Source organism: Phocoena sinus, chromosome 1 (assembly GCF_008692025.1).
Source record: "Phocoena sinus isolate mPhoSin1 chromosome 1, mPhoSin1.pri, whole genome shotgun sequence".
NCBI lineage: Eukaryota > Metazoa > Chordata > Mammalia > Artiodactyla > Phocoenidae > Phocoena > Phocoena sinus.
In genome coordinates this window covers 48480118-48493405 of record NC_045763.1, presented here as the reverse complement: position 1 = coordinate 48493405, position 13288 = coordinate 48480118, and the positions used below count along the sequence as shown (strand labels likewise).

The following is a 13288-nucleotide window of genomic DNA, read 5'->3' as shown; positions in this document are numbered from 1 at the left end:
ATGTCTGAGTGCCCAGCACAGGCCTGTTCTAAGCGCTTTATATGTAGGCACTTATTTGATCCTCACCACTTTCCAAGTGAGGAAACTGAGGCATAGAAGTAAAGTGACTTGCCCAAGGTCTCAAAGCTGTAGCAGAGAAAGGATTTGAACCCAGGTAGTCCGGACCTAGAGCCCAGTCCTTTTTGCCTCACTAACCATCTGTCCTCTCAGCTGCTTACCCCAGAGTCTGTTATACATGAATAAAAATCAAGCTGCAGCACATTTTCCCGTCATTCTCATTGGTTTCTGGAGTCACAGATAAGTCTTCTGTCCGTGCAAAGTCTAAGGCATTTCTGGTTACTGGTGGCGTTCTGTTTACTTTGCCCGACTGTTTGCTCTCTGGGGACAGAAGCTGACAGTAGCACTCCCTGGGCAGGCTCTTCATGGATCCAGGAGCCTCAGTCAGATCTCCTGTCGCATAGAGAAAATGAAGACATCCAGGGTGTGGGCTTGGAGGGCACCGGCAGAGCTGTTTCTCCTCTGTGCTGCCCTGGCATGTCTCAGTTTGCCGGGTTCCAGGTAAGTGACGGTTCCGAATGACTCCCTGATCACTAAATATGACGGGGAACATAAAGCAAAATCATAGTGACCCTCTCCTTGTCACATGCCTATTAAATAAGGAGCATCTCCTGAAGCAATTTGCATGCGTCTGATAAAATAATATCAACAACTCTTTAAATTGTTGTGGAACCCAGCGACCCACTTCAACAAAAGTTCTTGTAGGAAACTGACATGTTTAAATGTATTTTGTCACGCTGAGAATACTTGTTCTGTATTCTGAACAAAACCTTGGCTTGATTCTTTATGCAAAAGGGTTATGTATGGGGAAAAAAGCCAATTCATAACAATGATTTTAATATGAGAGTGACCTACCCTACCTGCTCATCAACCTAAACTCTTTGTTCTCAGACTCCTGCTCCATCTCTCTCTCTCTCTCTCTCTCTCTCAATCTCTCTCTCTCTCTCTCTCTCTCTCTCTCTCTCTCGCTTGGTCTCGCTCTCCCTCTCTCTTTCTCACACATACACGCACACATTCCAGATGTTCGCAGCAGTTAAATGCTAGCTAATTTATTTCATACTTTCTTTGGTATTTGTTAATAGGCTGCAAAACAGGCTAAAAACAAATATCTGAGTTGAAAGCTCAAACTTAATCTGAGTGAAAGTTCAAACGTGGGCTCCACTGAAAGAAGCACCAGTGACATGGCAATTGGGGGATCCTTCTGGTACAGGAGAAGCCGCTACCATCAGAGGCTAAGCTGTCAGCCGTCCTAGGCTCCTTGTGAGCCATCCCGTGGGAAGAAGGACTGTTAATGCCATTCCTCTTACTCGTTCCATAAAAGCTGTGTGCGCACAGTCTCCCACGGGGGGAGCACCTGGTACCCGTACGCACCCCCTGGTGTCAGCTCTGCTGAGCGCTCAGCCCCCATTGGGCACCACCCTGAGACTAGGGTGATGAGTGTTTGCTACCCATTGGGCACTCAATGAATAATAGGTATTATGATTATCAAGAATCTCAACTTGGCCCCGAGAAGAACAAAGAAGCCAAGGCTTTCCTTGTGTGTACTATGTGTCCATCAGGATCCAAGGAAATGTGTCTGGAATGGAGGGTTTAAAGGGATCATAGCAACCCTACATATGGACTCCTATGTGAGGCCCCTTGTCAGGCTCTGAGGCTACAGAAGTGAATAGGACACAAAGGGCTCATGTTCTCATGGAGGAAACCAACATGTGAGCACATACTATGTGTGCTGTTGCAATAAATAGCACAGGGGCAGGTGGGAAACGAGAGAGGAGTGATTGGCTTTACCGGAGATGGAGTCTGGCAAGGCTTCTGGAAGAGAGTGGTGCTTGAGCTGAATCTTTACATAGGAATAGGTATTTGCCAGATGGCCACGGAGGTGAAGGGTGTTCCAGGCAGAGGAAGCAGCATAGACAAGGGCAGGGAGATGAGAGAGCCTGGCTTGTTCCTGAAGCCACACATCTACTTCAGTAAGCCTTGAGCACAGGTCAAAGTGGGGAGCTGCCAGAGATGGGACCAAGGAAGAGTCAGCAGGAGTCAGATCGTGGGTGGAGCTGGGGCAGGGGTTGGTGCCTGTACACCAGCCGAGGAGCTTGAACCTTATCCTCTAGGCAATGGGGAGCCATGGAAGGGTTTTAAGCAAAGGATCGATCGACACAGTCAGATTTATATATAGGAAGTTCACCCAGAGGTAGGAAGTGGAGATGTGAGTGGGTTGAGAAACCTTGCTTAATCGTCCAGCGATGTCATGAGATGGGGTGTTATCCTTACTCACTATGTAGAAGAGCAAACGGGTCCTCAGAGAAGAGAAGAGATTCATTCACATCTCATGAGTCTCAAACACTTACCTGAATCCAGGTTTAGTGCTCTGGCCTCTACCCGCGATTCCATGGAGCAGTCTTGAACGTGGCATGTGTTTGAATTCCATACACGAAGTGGAGGAATAGCCTTCAGTTCTGCAACAGGAAATGCTGAGACCTCCTTTGTACTAGCTAAGAAAGGTTTCTGTTTTTAGTTACTCTTGTAATCAAGTCAAATGAAATACTCATTATGTCATCTTAAGACTTATGTTTGCTTATCGCCACTCTGTACCAGGCACTTAGGTATATTAAGTCTAATTCTCAAAGCTATTAGAGATAAGTGCTATTGTTTATAGTTTACAGAGAGGGAAACTGAGATTTGGAGAGATAACTATCTCTAGGTTCCTCACTTAGTATATCAATATAACAGAATATGGATTCATATCTGTTTTTTTTTCTGGTTCCAGAGCCCCTGTATCTTTCTGCCTCTTGCTAATGCATTATCTCTTCTCCACCTGCATTGTGGATCTGACTTTCTGGACTCCCAGACCATTTCTCTATCTCTGGACCACACATTTGTTGCCTTGAGAGTTTGCTTTAAATTTCATTTCTACAATAGCAAATGACACAGAGAAGAGAAATTGAAAATCCACCACCCAGAAGCTGCCCCTTCCAGCAAAGAGGAAGGATGCTATTTGCAAAGGATGCAGCTGCCTAACAAATTGTGTGTGACAAGAAAGTTGTTGTGTCAGGGCATTTCTACAGAGAGCCAAAATATATTGATGCACCCCATCTATGTAAGCTTATGGCTCGCAATTTACTGCTGACCTAATCCTGCCGTACGCGATGGGTCCATCTTTATTTTGATCAGAGACTCCTGTTAGAAGGAGAGTAGGAGACAGGAACCAAGTGAAAAATGTCCTCCTGCTAGCAGCTGCATTCCATGCACCTCGAGGAATGGCAGGTACCTCCTTGCCAGTCCTTACGTAGAGGATACGTTCCAAGGACTTGTAGAAGGGTGTTTGCTGTAGCATTGTTTGCAATTGCAAAACATGAAAAAAATATATAAACATCCTTCAAAAAGAAAAAGAATAAGTTGAATGCAGTGTATGTCTTATGATGGAACATGTAGATAAAAGAAAGGAACAAGACCTCTTTATGAATCAACATGGATAGGCCAGAAATACAATGTTGATTGACAAAAGCAAGTTCTAGAATACTATGTCCAGTATGAGTGCAGCTCACAAAAGCAACGCTATGTGTTGTGTCTATATGTATGTATGTAAACATTTAAAAAACTGGAAGGATGTACAGCAAATTCATGACAGTAGTATCCTCTGAAGAAGAGAGGAAAGTGAACTGGGGCTGGTGTAAACCACAGACATCAAATTTATAAGGTTATTTTTTATGTAAAAAAAAAAAAAGACTTGAAGGAAGTGTACCAAAATGTTAACAATTGCCAATCCTGTTTTGTGAATACCTGAGTATTTATTATTTTGTTTTCTGTACTTCTCTGGGCATGTTTGATTTTTCAACATTAAAAATACACAGAGGATTTTGAATGACAGAAGTCAAGGCAGTTGGTCAGAACGTCCATCTGGTTCATCTCTGTAAATTCACAGCGTGAAGGCACGTGTTATAATAACCATACACAGAGGTCCTGACTGCCCCTGTCCTCTGTTGGGTCCATGCTAGTCCCAGGAATTAAAGATGCAATTTAATGCTAGCCTTGCTTTCCGATTTGCATTTTATAGTACTAATAAACCACACACATTTAGCCAATGTAATTTACAAACATGCTGTTTGTTCAGCTGATCACGTCATTGTATTGCCACCTCCATAATGAAAAGAGATCTGGTGGTTGTTACCACTTTTTACCAAGTTCCTTCTGTAAGTGATCATCTTGCCCATTAACAGGCTTTCACATCTCAGAGGGGAAAATAATTGTGACTCTTAATGGCAAGCGTGCACATTATTTATCTACTCCGTCTCCACTGTGGCCTGGATTGGGTGGAAAGTTGCTAAAAACACAATGTAACTATTTCTTAGCGGCAACAGAAAGAGGATACCCTGCAGAGCTGTCAAATACATACTTAGGAGAAGACAAATCACAGACAATATTGTTTTGTCAAACCTGGGCAGATTAGTAGATAAGAGCACATTCTGAAGCCCCGAGCTGCTGGGCAGCATTCTGCCTCAAGTAACCATTTTAAAGACTACACCTGTGGGTCCCACTAGTCTTTGACCTTTCATTAAAGATCCAGCTTTCCTAGGCAATTGATTTTTGCTGATCTCTGGGGTGGTCATGGAGATAGATTTCACTGTAGTTAATATCATCCTCTTTTTTAGGACTCTTGCCAAGTGAGAATGTATCATTAATGACCTTGTCTGGAGTGATAGGTTAAAATTTTGAGACAGTGGAAACTATGTGATGCTCTACCTCATGAATGAATCTTGGACACAGGGATGCAAGAGGCCTTGCATGGAGATGGAGGGGACTGGCAGAGTGGATGCTGGCCTGGGTCCCCTACGGGCAGCATAGAGAAATGGACCTAACAGAGACTAGAGTTGAGCAGACCTCGGCTCAGACCCCAGCATGACCACATACCAGCTGCATGGCTCTCGGCCATTTCCCTCATCTCTCTGGAAGGTTGCTGCCTTCTAGCATTGCTGTCAGGATTAGATGAGATGGCATGGATGAAACATCTCAGGCAGGATCTGACACGTCCTGGGCGCTCAGCAAATCTTAATTCTCTTTCTCTTCTCTTGTCCCCTTTTACCTTGAAAAGAAACGCAAATTACAAAGAATCTTGCAGTGTTATACATTCTTTCAGATGGAAGAAAAATAGAAACCATACTATACCCGTCGTATTACACATGGGGAAACCAGAGGCCCAGGCAGATTAAATAACATGCCTGTTCATTCCCTCTTTTACTCGATGTCCCAAGACTGCCAGGAACTCAACAAAAAGTGTTGCCTTATCTTCTAGACAGATTTCAGATCTCGTATTGCTTGACTGCTCTGCAGATGTGACACCATCTGCCTCTCCCATCCCCCCGCCCCACTGGCCTCACCCCATCCCCTACCCACCCCTATGTACTGTCCTCGCCCTGGCCTGGCAGACACCAGTCTCTCCTTGTCTGCTGGTTGTCTTTATGTTTCCCACGGTCTTGTCCTTGGCCGGCATCTCTCAAGAACAGTCTTATCCTCTCCCAAAGCTTTTCATGATCAGATCTGTATCCCTAGTACAAATCCCTCTCCTGAGTTCCAAAACTATGTAGGAACTATTTATCAAATGACTCTACGTAGGTGTTCCACAGACACCTGGAGCTCCACTTGTCCCAACTCCATCATCCTCGACGGATTCCTTTGCTCCTGAGTTCCCCACTCCCCCACCCACCGACTCAAACTAGAAACCAGCATCAACCTAAAACTGTTCCTCTCTCTAACCCACACCCCCCGTCCTATTACCCGTCACTCCATTCCACCTGAGAATCCTCTAGTAAGTCTGTCTTCCCCATTCTGTCTCCCCTGGGTGCTGCAGTGGTGCAGGCTCACATCACTCATTGGTACCGCTGCTCGAGCCTCCTACCTGCTTTTCCTGCCCCAGGGCTCTTCCCACCTGCACCCAGCCTCCATACTGCAGCCACAGTGATGTCCTTTTAAAGCTCAGCTCTGACCGTGGAGTCTGCGTGCTTAAAAACCTTGCCTACCGGATAAAGTCCGGAAGAGCTAAGCCGTGAGGCATGTTTCTCTTTTCCTATCCTAAGCGAAACTGTGAGTTCCAGAAGGAAACACCTGTGTCTTATAATTCTCTGTACCCTCTTTAGCATAGTATCCTGACCATGGTTTGTTCTCAGACAAAATTTCGTTGACTCATAATGTGAGAGGGCAACTTAAAGGCCACCTCGTCCAAACTTCTCATTTTCCAGGGGATGAAACAGAGGCCCCAAGATGGGGAGGGTATTGCTTGAGATCATACGTCTAGCTGTGGTTGTAATCCCTGCATATCTAAAGCACTTTAGAGTTGATAAAGTGTATTCACATATACTTTCTTATTTAATCCTACAGATAGCCTCATGAGCTAGGTATGATTCTCTCATTATATCATATAGGTGAGAAAAGGGAAGCTCACAGAGGTTGAAAGACCAGACCAAGATCATCCAGCTCCTGATGGACTGTCTTCTGATCAGAGTTCAGCACCCTTCTGACCCTCGCTAGCCATATTGTCAGGCAGTAACTGGGGGTTCAATAAACACTTGTTGAGTGAATTAACCTCTACTTGACTGATATAGGAATAGCCTTGCACAAATGAGCAAATATATACTTATTGAATGGACGGACAGGTGGTTGGAGGTATATTTAATTCCCTTCGGATACTTGACTCTCTTCTCTATGATGACCTTGTAGGGGCGAAAGGCCACCCTCTCTTGAGTCAAATGCAGTCAACGAGAGCCTCGCCAGGACTAGACAGACGCGGAGTGTGGATGTCACCTCAGTGCCTATTGATTGCGAACTGTCCAGCTGGTCCTCCTGGACCACGTGTGATCCTTGTCAGAAGAAAAGGGTAGGTACCCAGGCCTTGGGAGACCCCTAAGCTTCCAGGAGCCCTAATCCTCAGCAAGATCGTCTGAGGCATTACTGACAGTGCCTGCATCATAGTGGGACCTGGGTAAATGTTGGCTGATTTAATTAATGGATTTTATTCCTCTGAGTTTCCAAGGAGCAGTCAGATCCTTTCTTTGATCTTACAGATTTTTTCCAAGCATATCTGTCCTTGCTCCCATCAGCAGCTTCTTAATTAGACTTCCTACCTCCAACCTCGCTCTTTCAATCCATCTTTCAGGTGCAGCCAGGGGAGCTATTGAAAATGAAAGTCTGGCCAGTCTGTCCCCAGCTTGGACGTCCAAAGTCTATGCATGGCCCTTAGGATCAAGTCCAGACTCATGGTGTTCAAGGCCCCCCCATGCCTTAGACCAGGCCTGCGTCTCCATAGAACAGCGCCCATGCCAGCACACAGGACACGTGTATTTTCCTGCACATTTCACACTCTGTCTGTTCCTTTATTCGTGCCGCTTTCTTAGGCTGGAGTGGCCTTTCCCCGTCCTTCACCAGCTATCACCTACTCATGATTTGAAACTGCTTAGCGACCGCCTCTTTTGAGAAGCTTTCCCTGACTTCTCAGCCCCCCTTGCCCTTAGATAGATGCCCTTTTATGAACTACAATAGCTCCTTATTCCTCCTGTATCCTAACACTTATCATTTACTTTTCTTTTATTATTGGTCTTTCCATTAAATGGTGAGCGCTTAAAAACGTATTCGATACTGTATCTTCAGTGTATAGGCCGATGTCTGGCATGTAAGAGGTGCTCCATAAACATGTGTCGTTTGATCTCATCATATTTCTTGACATCTCTATAAGGAAGGGAGGATAATTGTTACACTTTCTGTTAAGCAGATAGATAGAGACCCAGAGCAGGTAAGTGATTTCTTGGGTTCACCCAGTAGCAAAAACAGACCTTGAACTCAGGCCACTGGCCTCCTTGTCTAGCATTCTACCAGTCAAAACACACAGTCTCTGCAGTATTTGTTCTTCGATCTTCGTTGTCACAGGAGGGCTGACCCAGGAGCCAGCTCTAAGAACAGGATATGTGTCAGAGAAAAGGGAACGGTTCTCATTTCCCCGGCTCCTTGGGAAACTGAACCAGCCATGGGCTAGGACTCTAAAGAGGCTGTGGAAGTAGGCCCAGGACAATTGCACGCTTAATTGGATCAACGTGGAGAGCCAGGCAGGCTCGTTCAGTTCCCAAAGTAGGCATTATTGCTGATGTGATCAACATTGATCCAATTATCTGGATAATTGCTTCATCTGCACCATAAACCGGGAAGACCCAGCATGAGCCATCCATCCATCCACTCACTCAATCAGACAGAGCTCTGCACTCAGACTTTGCTACACATGGTCCCTCAGTGGACATCACTGCTGTCTGCCGGGTCAGTGGCTGGGAGTTCATCAAAACCTTTCGACTGGAATTGGGAGATGTCTTTCCTCCGTCATCTCCACACTCCTCAAACCCATTTTGTCTCTGGTGCCTGGGGCTTGTCTTCTAGCATCTTCTTTGCAGACCTTATCCCTGTCCTGCCAGCCTCTGCCTTCCAGGAAGAAAGACTCTGGGAAAGCAAAGGACCATGGGTGGATGCTTGTCTATGTTTCTTTTCTAGATTTCCAGATACCGTGCACGTACTAAGTGTGGCTGGTTAACATGTCAGTCTGTAAAGGGGCTGCTATCCTGCTTTGCCCCCTCTGGTGGTACCAAAATCTTGACTGCAGCTAGCATTTGGACGCCACCCATATCTGATCATTTCCTTCCTCTGCAGTGGTTTCTCATTTCCCCGTAATGAAGTACTAAATCCAGCCTTACTGAGGCCCGGGAGGCCCTGCCTCACCTGCTCCTGGCTACGTCTCCCTCCATCTCTTGCCACTCTCCCTCCTTCACTCTTCACTCCAGCTGTGATGGATTTCGTCTTGTTTCCTGGAACAAGGTGCATACTGTCTAGTCTCTCAGCTTTGACACAGCAGTCCCCTCCACCCAGATTGCCCTTCTCTTCCCTCAGCCAGCTCTCCATGTTTGCCTGACATGTCTACTCATCCTCTGGGGCTCAGCTTAGATGTCGCTTCAGTATCTTCTAAGGCTGCACTGCGGATTCCCCTCTGCGTTTACAGAGCGCTCGGTACCGCCCCTGTCATGGCACACGTCGCACTGTGTTGTCACTGCCTGGCGTTGACCATCACCACCACCACCACCACCACCACCACCACCACCACCACCACCACCACCACCACCACCGTCTGCAGCCTTCTCGAGGGCAGCCCAGAGGGCATGATTATGATCAAAACCAAACAAGCATAAGTAGCACCTACCTTTTTCAACATTGGGTGGCTCAGTCAAAAGTTTGGAAATCCAATCCATATTTCTGGAATAAACAATCTAGAGATAGAGAAATATTGACTGCTAAAAATTATTAATAATTAAAATGAGCACAAGCCATTGAGTGCCTCCTGTGTACCGGACAACATGAGGTTTCATGTATATCTCACACATATAATTGAAACTCCATAACTGTACATTGAGGTAATTCATTATCCCCATTTTATAGATTAGTAAATTGAGATCACAATGCTTAAGTAGCTTACCTGATATCACATAACTAGAAAGTATCAGAGTCAGTGGCTCCAAAGTGCATGCTTTTGTGTTATAAGCTACTTAGTAAATGAGAATACTTGAATCAACCCATTGGATTAATCAAGCTGAAAGACTGAACTGGCTGCATCAAGGCACTTACTACCTCTGACTCCAAAGCCCACGCTTTCCCCACATTTAGCAGATCTTTACTGATCACTGTGGATGAAGAAACTGAAGATAAGGTCCCTGCCCTCAGAGGGCTCCCAGTCTATTTGAAATAGACAACCAGCCAATGGCAATATAGATGCTTAAGTGTACCCCTTAGCTCCCCAGGTCTCCAAGGCTCTGCCCTTGGTTCACCTTGTTCCTCTCTGCTACAGTACAGACATGCCTACTTGCTCCAGCCCTCTCAGTTCCATGGGGAACCGTGCAGCTTCTCTGACAAGGAAGTTGAAGACTGTGTTTCCAGCAGGCCATGCAGAAGTCAAGTGCGCTGTGAAGGCTTTGTGTGTGCGCAGACAGGTATAAAGGGGCGCAGGAGCGGGAGGGGAAAGCTATCAAGTGAGCCAATGGCACATGGTGGTGGGAGGACTGGCCATTGCCTGGTGCTCAAGATCACGGTCACGTGTCAGGTCAGGAGGCCTCCTTGACCTCTTTTTACACGTATTATTTCATAAAAACAACCCTACCATGTAGGTGTTAATATTACCCCCATTTTACAAATTGAGAAATTGAGACTTGGAGAAGTTACTCACGCAAGATCATACAGCAGGTAAGTGGAGGAGGTACAGTTAGGAATCGGGGGATTCAAATTACATTCACTGACATCATGGACACCAAAATTATGTGTGCTAGAATAAGAACTCCCGAGTTAAATCTTACTTTGACTTTGTAATTTAGAGAAGTCACTTAACCTTCTCACTTGTTGGTTCTCTAAACAGAAAATCAGAAGTGATGTTAATACCTTACAAGTTTGCTATAAACATCAAGTGACACAATGGATGTGAAAGCTCTTTGCAGACCCTGAGTTCTGCTGGCTTTCTCAGAGGTTTGAGGCTAAATGCAATGTAGCAAAGCCACCTGCAACAGTTAAATAGGGTGGGTAGCATCATTTATCTCTGAAAGCTCTCTGGTGAGATGGTCCCTGCACTTCTGTATCACCAAGTACAGCATAACCCTTAACCCATGAGATAGTCATAAAACATTTTCGATTAAAGGAAGCAAGGGAAAAAAAGAAAAGACAGATGAACGGGCAGACAGAGGGAAGGGAGGGAGGAAGGCGCACACAAATGAATGATCACCAGCGGCAGAGCTAAGTAAACACTTGTCTTTTCAATTCATTCCTCTGGCTCATTCAGGCAAACACATGCCTCTCTGTTTCTCCAAGGCTCCAGCAAAAATCAGAGTATTTTGACCCAAATTATCTAGATGGGAGTTGCAACTCTCTACATTCTCTGTAACCATGTGGACTGTGCTTAGGGATCTTCTCAGAAAGAATTAGTGATTCTTAGAGCAATTTCTAGGGCTTATTGCAAAGGCGAAACTCCATCCAATAAATCTGAAAGACTTTTACAGGGTGTCCATGGACTAATTATGATCAGTGTTCCATGATTCTGACCAAAGCCATAATGGTTATTTGGGCAGGCTTTAGTTTAAATGCCTTGCAAGGAACATATGAAAACCAGATTGTTACTCTTCTGCCTTTAATACCCCAAAACATGGGTTAAAAATGACCAGACACATCTGAGGAAAAAAGGTTACCTGTCTTATGGGCTTTATCCCCCAAGAATATACAAATAAGAAAGGAAGTCAAGTCAATGGGGAAAAGAGTTTCAAGGAAGCAAATAATTTTAAACATACAGTCCAAATAATTTTATCATCTAAAAGTAGTCCGGGGCTTCCCTGGTGGTGCAGTGGTTGAGAGTCCGCCTGCCGATGCAGGGGACACGGGTTCGTGCCCCGGTCCGGGAGGATCCCACATGCCGCGGGGCGGCTGGGCCCGTGAGCCATGGCCGCTGAGCCTGCGCATCCGGAGCCTGTGCTCCGCAACGGGAGAGGCCACAGCAGTGAGAGGCCCGCGTACCGCAAAAAAAAAAATAAAAGTAGTCCGAATGGCTCTGGTGTTGAAGGCAGTGTGGTTTAGTGGGGAGAGTTTGTGATAAGAAAGCTAGAGGTTCCAATCCTCCTGCCAGTACTTACCAGCAATGTGCATTTGGACCATCAAAACACTAGTAATAGTAATAACAACACATATCCAGCACATACCGTGAGCCAGTACCGCTTCATTCATTTAAATCCCCAGCAACCCTAGGGGGTAGGTATGATGGAGTCTCTATTTTACAGATGAGTAAATTGAGGCGGGGGGGTGGGGTCAGGTAACATTTGGAAGGTCCCACGACTAGTACTATTATAGGACCCACCGAACCCACCACCTCTCACCAGTGCCAAGCAGAGGAGTCCAGCCTTCCTTCCTGTCTGGCCACTCGACCCCTGCCTAGTGGATCTGCCCTCAAGTACTTTCAGAAATATAACACTGGCTTCTTTGGGGGGATAAACTGTGGATTCCATTACCCACCCACCCCGATACATGAGGACTAATGCGAACAGAGCATTAAAGGCGCAGCAAAGTGTCCGGCCCACAATGGGTCTCAAACCATGTGAGTCCCCCCACCCCATCTTACTGGCCTCGGACCGTGGGTAACCCCCTTTCTCCATTCCAGGGAGGTGTGTAAACCGCAGACTTCTTTGTAACGGGGACAACGACTGTGGAGACCAGTCAGATGAGGGGAACTGTAGAAGGATTTATAAAAAATGTCAGCAGGAAATGGACCAATACTGGGCCATTGGCAGCCTGGCCAGTGGGTAAGTTACCGCCTTCTGTTGTAGAGCTGGAAGGGCACACAGTTAAATGTGATTCTGGAGAAGAGCCAGGGATGGACCTGTAAACAGAGTGGCTCCTTTTTCCTTTCTGAAAAAGGCAGGGGTGTACGCGGCTGCTTGCGGCTGCTCCCTGAGGACAGACCCAGGGCCTCCGGGAGCACATCCCACGGAGAGATGGTCCTATGCGGCTGCAGGGAGGGAGCATTGAGGGCAGAGCTGTGTGTTGGGGCCGCGGAGGCTCCACGCTAGGGCTGGGGGAAGGGTTATTTGACACCTGCTCTGTGACTGTGTCAGGTACTTTCTAAGCGTTACCTTTTTTTTTTTTTTTACCTCTTTATTGGAGTATAATTGCTTTACAATGGTGTGTTAGTTTCTGCTTTATAACAAAGTAGAGGTAAGATAGGAATAAAGACACAGACCTACTAGAGAATGGACTTGAGGATATGGGGAGTGGGAAGGGTAAGCTGTGACAAAGCGAGAGAGTGGCATGGACATATATACACTACCAAACGTAAAATAGATAGCTAGTGGGAAGCATTACCTTTGAATCCCCTTGACAGCTGTGAGGGAGGTTTATCTGTTTCCCTATCGGGCTGGCCCAGAGGAGAAGGTGCTAAGTAATTAGCCAGTGAAAGAGTGCATTTCCAGCATGGCTCTGCAGCCACTCTGGGTGCAGCCAATCTGGGGGCCTCTGAGTTGGTTAAATCCTCTGGGGAGGTGAGGGGTCAGAAGGGACCAGACTGCCCTGGTGCCCACCCTCCTTTCCTGCTGTGCTCTGCAGCCTCTCAGCCTCCAGGGGAAGAGGAGGGCCTCCCTTCAGACGCCTCACAAATCAGCGTGTGTGACGCAGTGTGGGGAGCAGAGTG

At 46.3% G+C, this 13288-nt stretch overlaps 1 protein-coding gene across 2 annotated transcripts in view; it reads left to right on the top strand.

The window, feature by feature from the left end:
- Positions 1-303: 303 nt before the first annotated feature.
- Positions 304-13288, top strand: part of C8B (complement C8 beta chain) — a 49923-nt gene continuing 36938 nt past the window's right edge. For both annotated transcript variants that reach the window (XM_032643876.1, XM_032643866.1), the window contains exons 1-4: positions 304-558; positions 6769-6925; positions 9923-10064; positions 12263-12404. In XM_032643876.1, coding sequence (XP_032499767.1) covers positions 467-558; positions 6769-6925; positions 9923-10064; positions 12263-12404 — 533 coding nt within the window. In that variant the 5' untranslated portion in view covers positions 304-466. The remainder of the gene's footprint in view (positions 559-6768; positions 6926-9922; positions 10065-12262; positions 12405-13288) is intronic.